General features: G+C 43.1%; 1 protein-coding gene across 1 annotated transcript in view; it reads right to left on the bottom strand.

Annotated features, from left to right (window-relative positions):
* Positions 1-1,299: 1,299 nt before the first annotated feature.
* Positions 1,300-19,293, bottom strand: part of LOC133618955 (MAM and LDL-receptor class A domain-containing protein 1) — a 174,288-nt gene continuing 156,294 nt past the window's right edge. Inside the window, exons 42-48 of the mRNA XM_061979815.2 lie at positions 14,972-15,209; positions 7,629-7,788; positions 7,434-7,548; positions 6,030-6,150; positions 5,872-5,968; positions 1,995-2,070; positions 1,300-1,914 (exon numbers count right to left, since the gene is read on the bottom strand). Coding sequence (XP_061835799.2) covers positions 1,813-1,914; positions 1,995-2,070; positions 5,872-5,968; positions 6,030-6,150; positions 7,434-7,548; positions 7,629-7,788; positions 14,972-15,209 — 909 coding nt within the window. The 3' untranslated portion in view covers positions 1,300-1,812. The remainder of the gene's footprint in view (positions 1,915-1,994; positions 2,071-5,871; positions 5,969-6,029; positions 6,151-7,433; positions 7,549-7,628; positions 7,789-14,971; positions 15,210-19,293) is intronic.

Consider the following 19,293-nt stretch of genomic DNA (forward strand, 5'->3'; position numbering starts at 1 on the left):
TGGTCACTGCTGTTGTGTCCTTGGGCAAGACACTTTACCCACCTGCCCCCAGTGCCACCCACACTTGTTTAAATGTAAATTAGATATTGGGTTTCACTATGTAAAGCGCTTTGAGTCACTAGCATACTTGCCAACCCTCCCGGATTTTCCGGGAGACTCACGAAATTCAGCGCCTCTCCCGAAAACCTCCCGGGACAAATTTTCTCCCGAAAATCTCCCGAAATTCAGGCGGACCTGAGTGACGTGTTGACAGCCTGTTCACACGTCCGCTTTCTCACAATATAAACAGCTAATGATCGAGGGTGAGTTCTTGGTTTCTTATGTGGGTTTATTGTTAGGCAGTTTCATTAACGTCCTCCCAGCGCGGTAACAACACACAACAACAGCAGTCAAGTTTCCGTCTACCGTAAAGCAGTTCGTCTGCCGTAAACAGCAATGTTGTGACACTTTTAAACAGGACAATACTGCCATCTACTGTACATGCATATGTGACCCACCCATAATGTGTCACATGTTTGTGTTGATTTATTTATTTTATTTTGTGGTTTGAATTCGTTTTTGGAGCTGTCATTACACATTTATCAGTATTCACATTGGTCAGTAGGGGGCAGTAGGGCGTTTCTTCTCAATTGAATGCTATCACCTGCAGACCGGAAGTGTCTTGTCATTCTGATGAGCGCGACCAGTCTGTGAACAATTGAAACGTCCTGTGTGCTTTTTCTTCCTGTATAACAGGTTAGTTTTGGTGAATCAACTCACTGAATAATATCCATGTGATCTTTATAAGTTTAAGTACACATTCTGATGGTGGAGCCTAACTCTAAAGTGTTTGTGAGTTGTAGTTTGTATTTGTGAATGAATCCAGCGCACAGCTGCAGTAATCAATACAAAAAGGCGACGTGAGTGCGCAATGTTTATATAGGAACTGCTGATCCTAATTCAGACTCCCAAATTAGAGCTCCCGTTTTCTTATTGATTTTATAATGTATATTTGTATAATGTGTGTGTTCTGAAATAGTGACAGAATAGAACAAGGATGGACAATTCAACCCTTAACTCAACAATGAGTAGATGAGTGTTATGTGTGTGTATAAGTGTAAATAAATGATCACTGAAATTCAAGTATTTATTTATTTATTTATATGTATATATATATATATATATATATATATATATGTGTGTAATAAAATAAATATATATAGCTAGAATTCACTGAATGTCAAGTATTTCTTATATATGTATATCTTAACCACGCCCCCAACCACGCCCCCCACCCCCCACCTCCCGAAATCGGAGGTCTCAAGGTTGGCAAGTATGGGTATGCCACAAAGATGCAGCAGCATATAGACAAGTGCCCAATAATATATCATTATTGTAATTCCCCATTCATTCTCATTATTTCCCATGGACGGTGTCCAACTTTGAATAATCAAAAAATGGTAAATATTTCCAAACTTCCCGAGCTTAACTTCCCACCCCTTCCAACTCTATAGTACGTGATACACCATACCACATTGCAGTAGTTTATATGTGGTTCAAATAGAGTCCGATACAGAATTAGGAGAGCGTTAAGAGGAAGAAAGTCAGCATCTCAGCATCAAGGGTTGGAATTGGGGGTTAAATCACCAAAAATTATTCCCGGGTGCAGCCACTGCTGCTGCTCACTGCTCCCCTCACCTCCCAGAGGGTGATCAAGAGTGATGTGACAATCACTTTAACTTTTTAACTTTTTTATATTACATCAATGTTTTTCTGCCTGGTTTTCATTTCACATGTTTAAAATTGTGCTTAAAAACAAATAAAACAAAGGGGTTAGGCGCTCGATGAGTCAACACGTGCGTTGCTTGCGTTTGTCGACGGTTCGTACAGATTGTTGTAGAAAGACATGTTGGATACGCTTCCTTGTTGTGTGCCCTTTAAAAAAAAAAAAAAACGTGTTTTTTTTTAATAATAAACATTGTTGCTGAGATTGTCTGATCCCGCAGCTTACTTACATCTATTTGGCAGTCATAGAGGTCAAACACGGCGTCCTGATCCAGAACGTTGTTACTTGCAGCGTCTGCCTGGCTTCTGAAGAAACATAACAAATGAGGTGAGGCACTGACTTCATCACAGTCAGATTTACAAACATATGAACCCTAAAGAGTATCTTATTCACCATTTGATTGGCAGCAGTTAACGGGTTATGTTTAAAAGCTCATACCAGCATTCTTCCCTGCTTGGCACTCAGCATCAAGGCTTGGAATTGGGGGTTAAATCACCAAAAATGATTCCCGGGCGCGACGCCGCTGCTGCCCACTGCTCCCCTCACCTCCCAGGGGGTGATCAAGGGTGATGGGTCAAATGCAGAGGACAAATTTCACCACACCTAGTGTGTGTGTGACAATCATTGGTACTTTAACTTAACTTTAACTTTACACATACAAACTGTAGCACACAAAAAAGCACATTTAATTAAAAAAACGTTATTATGGTCTTACCTTTACTTAGAAATTAAGTCCACGTGCCGCAACTAAAGCCCTCACTTAAACTTTCCACGTGCAAGATTGAATCTATTTAAAAAAAAGTGTAACCGAGGGTTTATAAATGTGGCCTATACTGTATGAAACTACAAAATAACAAACACGGAGGCTCCAGTTTACATGAGGACCACTTTATTTACCTTCTTTCAAAAACCTCCGCAACGTGACATCACTTCCGCTCTTAGCGCCTTCAAAATAAGAGCTCAAGGCATATACCGTATAACAGCGCATAACAGGAACTTAACATCACAAAGAGGAAAGCCCATGAAAATAGGTTACAAAAGTTATTTAATAAGAAGCCAAAAAGTGCAAAAACAATAATGTTCGTGTTGGAGGAGTTGTGAATTAGGTAATAATAATAATAATAATAATAATAACTGGGATTTATATAGCGCTTTTCTAAGTACCCAAAGTCGCTTTACATGTAGAACCCATCAATCATTCACACCTGGTGGTGGTAAGCTACTTTCATAGCCACAGCTGCCCTGGGGTTGACTGACGGAAGCGTGGCTGCAATTTGCGCCAACCGCCCCTCCGACCACCACCTATCATTCATCATTCAATTCACCGGTGTGAGTGGCACCGGGGGCAAAGGGTGAAGTGTCCCGCCCAAGGACACAACGGCAGCGATTTTTGGATGGTAAGAGGCGGGGAGCGAACCTGCAACCCTCAGATTTCTGGCACGGTTGCTCTACCCACTACGCCATGCCGTCCCAGGTGTATCTAATGTTGTGTCCCTGCAGTCATTCACAACTCCTCCAACACAAACATTATTGTTTTTGCACTTTTTGGCTTCTTATGAAATAATTTTTAAAAATAGATTCAATCTTGCACGTGGAAAGTTTAAGTGTGGGCTTTAGTTGATATAACAATTCTACGGCGGGGGTGCAGGAGGCGAGCCTCAGCCAGTGCGTCTTTTGCAGCCGTTTTATGATCGCTCAGCACAAGAAATACGTTACACACATACAGTTGTTGACAAAATACACTGTACATTATATACCTCAGCTAACTAAACTATGGAAATGTATAATATAATTCATATAGCAATACGGTCTCACTGCACAGCAGGCCAGCAGTTAGCCGGGTCATTGCGCAATCCATGTTGAGGCACTGAGTGACGTGCCTCAACTGGCTGCTGTTCACCGCACCGTCTCTTCTCAGTATTTGAACGGCAAATGTGAAAATTCAGCGATTTTGAATAAAAATAATCTAAAACTGGTGAAGTTAAATGGAAAATAACGTTATAGTATAATCACTGGATACATATAACAATTTAATTTTTTTTTTTTCTTTTTACATTTTTTTTCTTTCCACGCCTCACGTGCCTCTAGTGCAGCGTTTCTCAAAGTGTGGGGCGCGCCCCACTGGTGGGGAATAGAGACATGACAGGTGGGGCGCGAGGAACGGGAGGACATTTCACTTTAAAATAAATGTTTTATTATTATATTCTTAGATTTTTTTTTTTTACTATGCTTTCATTTTCTATACACACTGTAAATCACTTTGTGATTCTGTCTGTGAAATCCGCTATATAAATTAATGGAAATTACCGGTACTTATTTTCACTGTAGGCTTTAAATTTCTCGGTAGGAGCGAAAGTTTGACAGACATAGCAACAGTAACTAATGGGGGCGGGGCTAAGCGGAACAAACTTTCGCGCGGATGGGTAGCAGGCTAATGTGTGGATCACAATTACACAAATATATACATTTGTGACTCGCACCTCAAAGGTCGTCGAGCCAGAGCCAGAGCCTGCAGAGAAACACAAATCTGACGGGCACACACTGTGTCATTCACCGGGAAGCACTCGCGTCAAGGCAGCTCAGCCCCGAACTCAATGAGGTTTTAATATGTTGTGAGCGCGGTAAATTTGATCAAAACACGACCACTGAAAGCGCGACTGTTCTCTGCACTGTGTGAGGAAATGGGAGCTGATCATACAGCCGTGCTGTTTCACAGTGAAGCAAGGTGGCTCTCCTGGGGGAAAGTGCTGTCACTTGCCCTGTCTTGCCAAATGCATAGCTCCTCCTTTTTTTTTTTTGCAAAGAGGCACTTTTATTGTATTTATTATTGAACTTGATGCAAGTTATTTGATTTATTATTGAACTTGATGCAAGTTATAACACTTTTTTTGATTTATTATTGAACTTGATGCAAGTTATAACACTTTTGTTTTATTTATTATTGAACTTGATGCAAGTTATAACACTTTTGTTTTATTTATTATTGAACTTGATGCAAGTTATAACACTTTTTTTGATTTATTATTGAACTTGATGCAAGTTATTTGATTTATTATTGAACTTGATGCAAGTTATAACACTTTTATTTGATTTATTATTGAACTTGATGCAAGTTATAACACTTTTTTTTATTATTGAACTTGATGTAAGTTATAACACTTTTGTTTTATTTATTATTGAACTTGATGCAAGTTATAACACTTTTTTTTATTTATTATTGAACTTGATGCAAGTTATTTGATTTATTATTGAACTTGATGCAAGTTATAACACTTTTTTTGATTTATTATTGAACGTGATGCAAGTTATAACACTTTTTGATTTATTATTGAACTTGATGCAAGTTATAACACTTTTTTGATTTATTATTGAACTTGATGCAAGTTATAACACTTTTTTTGATTTATTATTGAACTTGATGCAAGTTATAACACTTTTATTTGATTTATTATTGAACTTGATGCAAGTTATAACACTTTTTTTGATTTATTATTGAACGTGATGCAAGTTATAACACTTTTTTTGATTTATTATTGAACTTGATGCAAGTTATAACAGTTTTTTTGATTTATTATTGAACGTGATGCAAGTTATAACACTTTTTTTGATTTATTATTGAACGTGATGCAAGTTATAACACTTTTTTTGATTTATTATTGAACTTGATGCAAGTTATAACAGTTTTTTTGATTTATTATTGAACGTGATGCAAGTTATAACACTTTTTTTGATTTATTATTGAACTTGATGCAAGTTATAACACTTTTGTTTTATTTATTATTGAACTTGATGGAAGTTATTTTATTTATTATTGAACTTGATGCAAGTTATACCACAGCTGCACATTTATTTTATTTATTATTGAACTTAATGTTATTTTATGTTATTGAGTTCGAATGTATACAACTTGATGTTCAATAAATTTGAAAATGTTAAAGCTTGGCATTAGCGCTCTGTTGGAGCGATGGGGGCAGGTGGGGCTTGAAAACTCCCCCTTGTCCAAAGTGGGGGATGACAAAAAAAGTTTGAGAACCACTGCTCTAGTGACTGCACGTCACTGCAAATGACTATCCTGAATATAATTGCTGTATGTTCGTATCCCATACTTGGAACAGCGCTCCCTGTTCAGCCGGATGAGGAAGAAGACGATGACGACCCCTGCAAGGAAAGTCAGACCCACCGCCAAGCCGATGGACAACATATCTGCAGAGAGATCGCAAGGTGAGCCATCTTTTTTTTTCAGGAAAAGGAAAGTGTGCGTTACCAGTGTAATCATCAACAGGGTCAGTGGTGGGTTCTGGATCGCAGGATCCATGAAAGATGTTGATATCATCAAGGGCAACGTCACCGCCAGCCTCCTCGCTCCTGTGATATGCGAACGCAAACTGGGGAAGGTTTTAGCAGTGAGTTAGAACGAATAATATTTATCTGCATCAAATACAGGTAAAAGCCAGTAAATTAGAATATTTTGAAAAACTTGATTTATTTCAGTAATTGCATTCAAAAGGTGTAACTTGTACATTATATTTATTCATTGCACACAGACTGATGCATTCAAATGTTTATTTCATTTAATTTTGATGATTTGAAGTGGCAACAAATGAAAATCCAAAATTCCGTGTGTCACAAAATTAGAATATTACTTAAGGCTAATACAAAAAAGGGATTTTTAGAAATGTTGGCCAACTGAAAAGTATGAAAATGAAAAATATGAGCATGTACAATACTCAATACAAAATACCCTGGATCTCAGGAAACAGAGTGGACCGACACCAGCAGATGACATGGCACCCCAAACCATCACTGATGGTGGAAACTTTACACTAGACTTCAGGCAACGTGGATCCTGTGCCTCTCCTGTCTTCCTCCAGACTCTGGGACCTCGATTTCCAAAGGAAATGCAAAATTTGCATGGTTGGGTGATGGTTTGGGGTGCCATGTCATCTGCTGGTGTCGGTCCACTCTGTTTCCTGAGACCCAGGGTCAACGCAGCCGTCTACCAGCAAGTTTTAGAGCACTTCATGCTTCCTGCTGCTGACCTGCTCTATGGAGATGGAGATTTCAAGTTCCAACAGGACTTGGCGCCTGCACACAGCGCAAAATCTACCCATGCCTGGTTTACGGACCATGGTATTTCTGTTCTAAATTGGCCCGCCAACTCCCCTGACCTTAGCCCCATAGAAAATCTGTGGGGTATTGTGAAAAGGAAGATGCAGAATGCCAGACCCAAAAACGCAGAAGAGTTGAAGGCCACTATCAGAGCAACCTGGGCTCTCATAACACCTGAGCAGTGCCAGAAACTCATCGACTCCATGCCACGCCGCATTAACGCAGTAATTGAGGCAAAAGGAGCTCCAACCAAGTATTGAGTATTGTACATGCTCATATTTTTCATTTTCATACTTTTCAGTTGGCCAACATTTCTAAAAATCCCTTTTTTGTATTAGCCTTAAGTAATTTTGTGACACACGGAATTTTGGATTTTCATTTGTTGCCACTTCAAATCATCAAAATTAAATGAAATAAACATTTGAATGCATCAGTCTGTGTGCAATGAATAAATATAATGTACAAGTTACACCTTTTGAATGCAATTACTGAAATAAATCAAGTTTTTCAAAATATTCTAATTTACTGGCTTTTACCTGTATGTAAATATCTGCATTACCCAGAATGCCTCGTCAGCCTCAACAAACACATTGGCCTTCTGCCACTTGTCTCCCTTGTTTCCGATCTCGACCCACGTCTGAACGCCCGCCTCGTTGCCGCTGGCGTGTGTTTTTCTACACGACAAAACAAGTCATGGGAATTCATTCGGGGGGGGAAAAAAAACGACAACGGCAGAGCCTGAAAGATGGCTGACCTGTCGTTTACGTAAACTCGCAGGGTACCGACATGAGGGCCAAACATGTGGTACCAGAATTCAAGACAGTGGCCTCTAGTGGCCGGTTGGAGCACATCACTGATAATGAACGAGGCGTCGCCCCGTTGACCCACTGAGCTGTCCACGTAGAGGTAGGAACCTAATGGAAGATGGCGGCATTGGTGTTATACAGTAAGTACATGAGTAAAATAATCAAGTTGTATTGATGTTCTAACAGTATCGTGCTTAATAATAATAATAATAATAATACATATAAATAAATGGGTTATGGTAAAATGGGTTATACTTGTATAGCGCTTTTCTACCTTCAAGGTACTCACTGACACTATTTCCACATTCACACACTGGTGGCGGGAGCTGCCATGCAAGGCCCTAACCACGACCCATCAGGAGCAAGGGTGAAGTGTCTTGCTCGAGGACACAACGGACGTGACTGTCAGGCTTGTCCCTGACAGTTTGGTTATGTTTGAGTTTTTCCTCTGTGTTTGTCTTTGTTTCTTCTCTTTCTTCGCAATGCGAACCAAGCTCTGACACTGATCATACAGGGTTCATACTTGGTTCGCATTGCCGGCAGTAAGTCGGACACGTTTCCGGTGAGGGTTGGACTCCGCCAAGGCTGCCCTCTGTCACCGATTCTGTTCATAACTTTTATGGACAGAATAACTAGGCGCAGTCAAGGCGTTGAGGGGATCCGGTTTGGTGGCTGCAGGATTAGGTCTCTGCTTTTTGCAGATGATGTGGTCCTGATGGCTTCATCTGGCCAGGATCTTCAGCTCTCACTGGATCGGTTCGCAGCTGAGTGTGAAGCGACTGGGATGAGAATCAGCACCTCCAAGTCCGAGTCCATGGTTCTCGCCCGGAAAAGGGTGGAGTGCCATCTCCGGGTTGGGGAGGAGATCTTGCCCCAAGTGGAGGAGTTCAAGTACCTCGGAGTCTTGTTCACGAGTGAGGGAAGAGTGGATGGTGAGATCGACAGGCGGATCGGTGCGGCGTCTTCAGTAATGCGGACGCTGTATCGATCCGTTGTGGTGAAGAAGGAGCTGAGCCAGAAGGCAAAGCTCTCAATTTACCGGTCGATCTACGTTCCCATCCTCACCTATGGTCATGAGCTTTGGGTTATGACCGAAAGGACAAGATCACGGGTACAAGCGGCCGAAATGAGTTTCCTCCGCCGGGTGGCGGGGCTCTCCCTTAGAGATAGGGTGAGAAGCTCTGTCATCCGGGAGGAGCTTAAAGTAAAGCCGCTGCTCCTCCACATCGAGAGGAGCCAGATGAGGTGGTTCGGGCATCTGGTCAGGATGCCACCCGAGCGCCTCCCTAAGGAGGTGTTTAGGGCATGTCCGACCGGTAGGAGGCCACGAGGAAGACCCAGGACACGTTGGGAAGACTATGTCTCCCGGCTGGCCTGGGAACGCCTCGGGATCCCCCGGGAGGAGCTGGACGAAGTGGCTGGGGAGAGGGAAGTCTGGGCTTCCCTGCTTAGGCTGCTGCCCCCGCGACCCGACCTCGGATAAGCGGAAGAAGATGGATGGATGGATGTCTTTGTTTCCTGTCAGCGCTCTTATTTTGGTTGTTTCCTGCTTTTCTCCCTGAGTGCTGTTTTCCCTCAGCTGTGGCTGATTGGCACCTGGCCACACCTGGTGTCAATCATCCAGCTGCAATTTAAACCTGCCTTGCCATCCAGTCTGTGCTGGAGTATTGTCGATGTGATTGTCGATGTCAGTGTAGCTGTAAGCTGAATGCTTTGGACTGTTCGTTTTTTCCATAGTTACTGTTTTCCTGGTATCCTGTTTCTTGTCTTCAAGTTCCGGGTTTTTGTTTTCTTTATTTTTGACATTAAATCATGTTTTCCTGCACAAAGCCTGCCTTCTCTGTATCTTGGGGTTCGTCACCTACAACTTGTGACAGCGACGAGGTTGGTAGAAGGTGGGGATCGAACAAGGAACCCTCAGGTTGCTGGCACGTCCACTCTCCCGAATGCCCCACGCCGCCCCCAATAATAATAATAACATATTTATGAGTAGGGTTGTCTCAACACCAACATTTTGGCACCGGTATCAAAATGTATTTCAACACTTTTAAAAATAAAGGAGACCACACAAAATGTCATTCATTATTGGCTTCATTGGTCTGTGCTGTCAGAAAAATACATGCATCCATCCATCCATCTTCTCCACTTATCCAAAGTCGGATCGCGGGGGCAGGAGCCTAAGCGGAGAAGCCCAGACTTCCCTCTCCCCAGCTATTTCATCCAGATCTTCCAAAGGATCCCGAGGCGTTCCCAGGCCAGCTGAGAGACATAGTCTCTCCACCATGTCCCGGGTCTTCCCCGTGGTCTCCTACCGGTCGGACGTGTCCTGAATACCTCCACAGGGAGGCGTTCAGGGGGGGAATTATAACCAGATGCCCGAACCACCTCATCTGGCTCCTCCCGATTTAGAGGAGCAGTGGTTTTACTTTGAGCTCCTCTCGAATGACAGAGCTTCTCGAACAAGGAACCCTCAGGTTGCTGGCACGGCCACTCTCCCGAATGCGCCATGCCGCCCCCAATAATATTGACATGTTTATGAGCAGGGTTGTCTCGATAACAATATTTTGGTACCGGTACCAAATTGTATGTCAATACTTTTAAAAATAAAGGAGATCACAAAAAATTTCATTATTGGCTTCATTGGTCTGTTCTTTAAGAAAAATACATGCATCCATCCATCTATCTTCTCCGCTTATCCAAATTCGGATCCCGGGGGCAGGAGCCTAAGCGGAGAAGCCCAGACTTCCCTCGCCCCAGCTATTTCGTCCAGATCTTCCCAGGGGATCCCGAGGCATTCCCAGGCCAGCTGAGAGACATAGTCTCTCCATTGTGTCCCGGGTCTTCCCCGTGGTCTCATACCGGTCGGACGTGTCCTGAATACCTCCACAGGGAGGCGTTCAGGGGGGGAATTATAATCAGATGCCCGAACCACCTCATCTGGCTCCTCCCGATTTAGAGGAGCAGTGGTTTTACATTGAGCTCCTTTCGAATGACAGAGCTTCTCGAACAAGGAACCCTCAGGTTGCTGGCACGGCCACTCTCCCGAACTTGCCAAGCCGCCCCCAATAATATTAACATGTTATTGAGCAGGGTTGTCTTGATAACAATATTTTGGTACCAAATTGTATGTCAATACTTTTAAAAATAAAGGAGACCACAAAAAATGTCATTATTGGCTTCATTGGTCTGTTCTTTAAGAAAAATACATGCATCCATCCATCTATCTTCTCCGCTTATCCAAAGTCAGATCGCGGGGGCAGGAGCCTAAGCGGAGAAGCCCAGACTTCCCTCTCCCCAGCTATTTCGTCCAGCTCTTTCAAAGGATCCCGAGGCGTTCCCAGACAAGCTGAGAGACATAGTCTCTCCACCGTGTCCCGGGTCTTCCCCGTGGTCTCCTACCGGTCGGACGTGTCCTGAATAACTCCACAGGGAGGCCTTCAGGGGGGGAATTATAACCAGATGCCCGAACCACCTCATCTGGCTCCTCCCGATTTAGAGGAGCAGTGGTTTTACTTTGAGCTCCTCTCGAATGACAGAGCTTCTCGAACAAGGAACCCTCAGGTTGCTGGCACGGCCACTCTCCAGAACGCGCCATGCCTCCCCCAATAATATTGACATGTTTATGAGCAGGGTTGTCTCGATAACAATATTTTGGTACCGGTACCAAAATGTATGTCAATGCTTTTAAAAATAAAGGAGACGACAAAAAATTTCATTATTGGCTTCATTGGTCTGTTCTTTAAGAAAAATACATGCATCCATCCATCCATCTTCTCCACTTATCCAAATTCGGATCCCGGGGGCAGGAGCCTAAGCGGAGAAGCCCAGACTTCCCTCGCCCCAGCTATTTCGTTCAGCTCTTCCAAGGGGATCCCGAGGCGTTCCCAGGCCAGCTGAGAGACATAGTCTCTCCACCGTGTCCCGGGTCTTCCCCGTGGTCTCCTACCGGTCGGAGGTGTCCTAAACATCTCCACAGAGAGGCGTTCAGGGGGGGAATTATAACCAGATGTCCGAACCACCTCATTTGGCTCCTCCCGATTTAGAGGAGCAGTGGTTTTACATTGAGCTCCTCTCAAATGACAGAGCTTCTCCACCTATCTCGAAGGGAGAGCTCCGCCACCCGACATAGAAAACTCATTTCGGCCGCTTGTACCCATGATCTTGTCTTTCCGGTCATAACTCAAAGCTCATGACCATAAGTTAGGATAGGGACGTAGATCGACCGGTAAATTGAGAGCTATGCCTCCCAGCTCAGCTCTTTCTTTACCCCAACAGATCGATACAGGGTACACATCACTGCACAGGCCTCATCGATCCGCCTGTTGATATCACTCGTGAACAAGACCCCAAGGTCCTTGAGCTCCTGCACTTGGGGCAGGATCTCCTCCATCCATTTCCGGGCGAGAACCATGGACTCGGACTTGGAAGTACCGATTCTCATCCCAGTCACCACACACTCAGCTGCAAACCGATCCAGTGAGAGCTCAAGATCCTGGCCAGATGAAGCCAGCAGGACCACATCATCCGCAAAAAGCAGAGACCTAATCCTGCAGCCACCAAACCGGATCCCCTCAACGCCCTGACTGCAACCTACCGTATTTTCCGCACTATTAGCCGCACCTAAAAAACACAAATTTACTCAAAAGCTGACAGTGCGGCTTTTAACCCGGTGCGCTTTATATATGGATTAATATTACGATTCATTTTCATAAAGTTTCGATCTCGCAACTTCGGTAAACAGCCGCCATCTTTTTTCCCGGTAGAACCGGAAGCGCTTCTTCTTCTACGCAAGCAACCGCCAAGGTAAGCACCCGCCCCCATAGAACAGGAAGCGCTTCTTCTTCTACTGTAAGCAACCACCCGCCCGCGTAGAAGAAGAAAAAGCGCGCGGATATACCGTACGTTTCATTTCCTTTGTGTGTTTACATCTGTAAAGACCACAAAATGGCTCCTACTAAGCGTCAGGGATCCGGTTCATGAAAAGACGCAATCTCTCCATCCGCACACGGATTACTATTTCACAGCAACTGATATTCCTGTGAACCGCACTGTGGATACAACGGGAGCACGTACGGTGAATATTCGCACCACAGGGAATGAGAAGTCATCCTTCACTGTGGTTCTAGCTTGCCATGCTAATGGCCAGAAACTTCCACCCATGGTGATATTCAAAAGGAAGACCTTGCCAAAAGAGACCTTTCCAGCCGGCGTCATCATAAATGCTAACTCGAAGGGATGGATGAAGAAAAGATGAGCGAGTGGTTAAGGTAAGTTTAAGTTTACGCGAAGAGGCCGGGTGGCTTTTTTCACGCAGCTCTGTCCATGTTGATATACGTATGTTTGTGATTGCACATTTGCGTACATTTTGGGAGTGAACAGAGTTGTTAGAACGCTGGTTTTTAATATATTATTAAAGTTTGACTGACCTATCTGACTGTTTTTTTGACATTCCTTTAGCGCAGTTAGATGCGGCTTACAACACCGGGCGGCTTATAGGTGGACAAAGTTTTGAAATATGCCGTTCATTGAAGGCGCGGCTTTTAACCCAGGGCGCCTTATGGTGCGGAAAATACGGTACTCAGTGGCCTAGTGGTTAGAGTGTCCGCCCTGAGATCAGTAGGTCGTGATGTCAAACCCCGGCCGAGTCATACCAAAGACTATACAAATGGAACCCATTACCTCCCTGCTTGGTACTCAACATCAAGGGTTGGAATTGGGGGTTAAATCACCAAAAATGATTTCCGGGCGCGACCACCGACTGGTCCCCTCACTTCCCAGGTGGTGGAAGAAGGGGATGGGTTCAAGTCTAGGGGTTCTAACTTTTTAACTGTATCTATTATATTGTTGTATGTGATATATGAGTTCTATTACTTTGGTGTTTGTGGAATATGACATTTGTTGCAGTTTTTTGTATGTGATCTATGAAATCTATTATGTTCGGGCAAGCACACGTTAGTGTACCGTATTTTCCGCACTATAAGGCGCACCGGATTATTAGCCGCACCTTCAATGAATGGCATATTTCATAACTTTGTCCACCAATAAGCCGCCCCGGACTATAAGCCGCGCCTACGCTGCGCTAAAGGGAATGTCAAAAAAACAGTCAGATAGGTCAGTCAAACTTTAATAATATATTAAAAACCAGCGTTCTAACAACTCTGTTCACTCCCAAAATGTACGCAAATGTGCAATCACAAACATAGTAAAATTCAAAATAGTGCAGAGCAATAGCAACATAATGTTGCTCGAACGTTAATGTCACAACACACAAAATAAACATAGCGCTCACTTTCTGAAGTTATTCTTCATTCGTAAATCCTTCGTCTTCGGTGTCCGAAGTGAAAAGTTGGGCAAATTTACGATCCACTGGCAGATGTTGGCGTCGTCTGGCGCTGCCTCCTCGTCTTAGTGAAGGTGTGTTCGCCTTCTGTCATCCATTGTTCCCACGCAGTTAGCAGTCTATCTTCGAATGCCCTGTTGACACCAATATCTAGCGGCTGGAGGTCTTTTGTCAATCCACCCGGAATGACGGCGAGTATTGAATTAAGCGCGTAAGCGTGTCTCTTAATGTGCTGTTATGAGCTAGCAAATATAACAACTACACTACCCAGCATGCAACGATAGTTACGAGCATGCGCAGTAGCCCTGAGAAGCGTTGTATGCTGGCAGTTAGAATGTGGTTATGAGCACGCTGCGAGTAAACGTTGAGAACTCAGTTAACACGCCTCGTCTGCATTATTTATAATTAGACAGACAACACACTTAATAGGAGCCATTTTGGGGTCTTTACATAAACACACAAATGGAAATGAAACGTCACATATCCCAGCATGCACCGCGCGCTTCTTCTACGGGGAAAAAAGATGGCGGCTGTTTACCGTAGTTGCGAGACCTAAACTTTATGAAAATGAATCTTAATATTTATCCATATATAAAGCGCACCGGGTTATAAGGCGCACTGTCAGCTTTTGAGAAAATTTGTGGTTTTTAGGTGCGCCTTATAGTGCGGAAAATACGGTATTTGTCTTAAAGTAGATCCAGGGGGTGAACAAGGGGACGAGTCAAAAGCGGAGGACACATTTCACCACACTCGGTGTGTATGTGACAATCATTGGTACTTTAACTTGAATAAATCAGAGACTCACTTTGTTGGAGACAAACACAGCTCTTCGGCATTAAAGCTACAGACCCACAAAACATGTTTCTTAGTAAAGCTTACTAAAAAAAACCGTATAAACTGTGAAAATATCATATAATAACTGAATAGTACACAGCTAACAGGAAGACTAACCGTGTGGCGTGTGTGTGGTGTGATCCACGCTAGGTCCCGTGTTGGGGTTCGGGGAGGCTCCGAACCCTCGGAGCCAGTCGCCTTGGTCTATTGATCCCCTCACGTTGGTCCAGCTGCACATGTCCATCTCAAAGTCGCAGGTGCCGTGCGGGGGGCAGTTGGTGTCTATCAGGTGGACGTCATCAAAAGCCATGTCGCCCTCCAGGGTGGGACCGCCCTTCACACCTTCCACCACGAGCTAAGACAGATGGATAGTAAGATCACTGCTCGGCTCCTTCAGATCATGCCTGCACATTTGAGTCTGTCTCTGCTATTTGCCAGAGGTGTGGACTCGAGTCACATGACTTGGACTCGAGTCAGACTCGAGTCATGAATTTGATGACTTTAGACTCGACTTGACAAAATGTAAAAAGACTTGCAACTCGACTTAGACTTTAACATCAATGACTTGTGACTTCACTTGGACTTGAGCCTTTTGAATTGACTTGACTTGACATGACTTGCTACTTTCCCCAAAACCCAAAGATGAAAAAGTTATTCGGGAGCGCTCCGTATTTTTCATTGTGTACTTGTCTATCAGCGTTGCGTGTGTCAGCTGGTGTGCTCTCAGTACAACAGCCAATCAAATTAGATCTACTTTGTTTTCATCACACAGCATTCATCCAATCAAATTGCAGGACAACCAATGAAGAAGACATGTCCAAACCACATGCCAGTGAACAAAAAATGATACCTAAAATAATTTTGTTTGGGTATAAAAATTACGAGGTGGTCAACACAAAACGGTTTGCAGTATGCAACACATGCGGTTCGAAAATGACTGATGGAGAGGCAACAACTTCCAACTTCGTCCGACATTTGAAGTTGCACAAAGAACGGTAAGTTTTGAATGTAAGATAACGTTTATTGGCTAAGTAACGTGCCTTTTATTTGCTGTGTGAGGCTTTAAACTCACTGCTAACGTTATAACGTTATTGCAAACACGGGAATCTGTTGCAGTTCACTACCTTATTCATACTTTTTGTTCAGTGATTTTTTTTAAGCAGGGTTACGTTAGTCAATATATCACACGTAACGTTAGACGGCGGTCAGCAGCACCGCGTATTTTAGCCACCTAAAAAAAGACAAAAATAGTAAAATAAAGGTCAGTTAAAATGTATACTATATTATGAATATGTGTACCGTTTTAGCTAGCTTTCAGACATACTGTTGGTTGTTTACCTCAGTGGTCCCCAACCACCGGGCCGCGGCCCGCTACTGGTCCGTGGATCGATTGGTATCGGGCCGCACAAGAAATATATATATATATTTTTTCTTTTTTTAATTAAATCAACATAAAAAACACAAGATACACTTACAAGTAGTGCACCAACCCAAAAAACCTCTCTCCCCCCTTTTGTTCTGGGCATTGAACATGAAGACTCTTCCTTCACTGTTCCGAGTGGCCATGAGAGTCTTGGCAGTGCCTGCCTCCAGTGCTCCAGTGGAGCGAGTTTTCAGCCATGGTGGCATCATACTACGCCCCCATCGTGCACAAATGACTGACAGACTCTTGGCTAATTTGGTCTTTTGCAAATGCAATGCAGCATAGGGCCCTGACATATAAAAAGTACAACTTTTTTGTTATGTTCACGTATATGTCATGTTTTTTCAATGTTAACACTTTTGTACAAATAAGTACATTTGCACTTTATTTTTCAATGTGTTTGTTCTGTAAAGGAATGAGTTAATGTTTAAAATGACTGGTTAATAGTGCTATTATAAAGTGCAATGTCAGCACAATTTTCTTTCCTGCAATTTCAAATGCACTTGTTTTAATAAATAAATACAGCATTTTAAAAGCATACACAATCTGTGTTAATATATTAGTCTGTGGTTAAAAGGACTTGAAAGGACTCGAAACTCAAAATGCAGGACTTAGGACTTGACTTGAGACTTTCCAGTCTTGACTTTGGACTTGACTCGGGGCTTGCCTGTCTTGACTCGGGACTTGACTCGGACTTGAGGGCAAAGACTTGAGACTTACTTGTGACTTGCAAAACAATGACTTGGTCCCACCTCTGCTATTTGCTGTCTTGCATAGCACAGGAATGAATGTGGGACCTGATGATGCCTTCACACCTGGGGGTTTGCTTCTTTCGTGGCATGATTCAAATACTCCGAAGCAAAATGCTGCCTGCACTCTGCTGGGTTTAATACTTGAGTGTATTTTTATATGCTGCTAGACTTAATCGGCATAACTCAAATATTCCAACGCAAAATACTTAGTTTATGTTTTGCTATTTTTACCAATTTGAATTTCAAATAAAGCTCCTAAAATAAACCTTTAAAGAGCTTTTGTGACATATGACAGTACAGCTTACTGCGAGGTTTGTTCTCCCAGGACGTAAACGGACTATTCCGGACAGGACTTGAAGGTAGGAACATGATTTAATCTTGACTCTCAAATAGGTACAAACAAAAAGGTGCACAAGGCGAAGGCACAACTTAGCGAAGGCAACAAAAGCTAACACTTAGCATGGACTATGGACAGGACAAAAACTCACTAACTGTGGCATGAACAAACAGAACTTACTTGGCAAGGCATGAAGCAAACACTAAGCATAAACTTGAAATCCGACATGAAGTGAACAGCATGAATTAAGCATGAAACAAGCAATCGCATGACACAAGCAATGACGCCAGCCCGACTAATTGGCAAAGACAGGCTGAAATAATAGTCTGTTGATTAGAGCAGGTGTGCCCCCCACATCGGCAGTGAAGTGTATATACTCACAAGAAACCGAATAGCTTTGTCTTTGACCTTTTTTTTTTTACTTACAACTATACCTAATATATAAAGGGGTGGAAAAGTGACTATTACCTGCAGGGCAAACATTAGCTAACCAGAAGGCAATAACAATGTAAACAAAAAACACCTGCTTAAAATATCTAATACAAATGTCCCAGAGGAATGTAGGTGGGAGTACCGTACTGTAATTACCTAACGTTACATTATTATTTTCCATAACAATTTAGCCCCCTCCACAATATTAACCCGACGTTAAAACAGAACTAGCTATTTATTGATTAGCAATTGCCGACTCATGTAACATTAGCTTAATGCTAAAAAGCCAGGTTACTATCACATTCTGTAACAGACAAATAATTTCATGTAGGCTAACGTTACCTACTTGCTACCTCTGTCTTTTCTCGTTTCTCCTCCTCTTCTTTTCTCTTTTTTCTTCCCTGGGCACCTGACAGTTTTGGCCGTTTTGACATCTTGTGTTGATTTTTTGATGTGGTGACGTCCAAAAAGAGTCATGATATGGGAAGGGAGGGGGCGCACCGTCGGGGGGGGGGGGATGTTGTAACAAATAATATTTCTATTAAATAGGCTTTACTTTGCATTTTAATTAACGTGGGATTATTTTTTGTATTTAGAAATAATAGTACCACCTTTTTTTCTCTTTTTTTTTCTTTTTCTCTCCAACATTTGTGGCACTTGCGTGGCGCCCCCTGATGGACGGCGCCCTTAGCATTTGCCTATACGGCCTATGCCACGGGCCGGCCCTGCAAACAAGGGTGCACAAAAACAGGAACTATTCGAGTCTTAAAACTAACAGAAAATAACAAAAACATGATCCAGACCACAGATCATGACAATAACAGTGTTTGCACATGACCAAACGAGCCATACAGAGCAAACGCACTGGAGTCCCTCTGAGTGGAACCAAAGGTAATAGTGTGACCTCTTAGGCTCCTTCTACACTAAGCCGGTTATCCAGGGTAAATCCCACCTAACATTATCCTTGTCCACACACACACATAATGGTCGTTCAAGACCCCCTTCCCCCCTCTGTCCGCCGGCGCAACGGGACTTAGTACGCATGCGCGGAAAATGCGATAAAGAACATTTTACATCAATCAATCTAGGGATCGAGACATCTGGTCAGGACACTCCTCACTCTTTTGCCTTCACCTTCGTTGTCCATTCCTTTTTGGTGACTTTATATACTCTGGACCTAGACGTTGAGTCCGCAACATACATGGCGGACAATAACTGATACAGTCTGCTTTGACAGTCCAAATGCATTCGCTGTTTTCCGTAGTCTTCCCTCGTTGAACAGGTAATACAAAGCACACGCTAACTTTTTTTTTATCACATCTATGGGAGCCCAAATTCTTGCTGTCTCTCCTTCGACAAATGGACAAAGTTTTTCGGTAATTAGCGTCACAGCTGACCTGGACATTCGAAAGTTCTCTTGCCGTCTGAAAAGTGTTGTATCCCAAATAGCTGCAATCGCACGTTTCTTTCTCTTAAGGTATTAATGTGTGATTTC

The sequence above is a fragment of the Nerophis lumbriciformis genome, linkage group LG19 (genome assembly GCF_033978685.3).
Source record: "Nerophis lumbriciformis linkage group LG19, RoL_Nlum_v2.1, whole genome shotgun sequence".
Classification (NCBI taxonomy): domain Eukaryota; kingdom Metazoa; phylum Chordata; class Actinopteri; order Syngnathiformes; family Syngnathidae; genus Nerophis; species Nerophis lumbriciformis.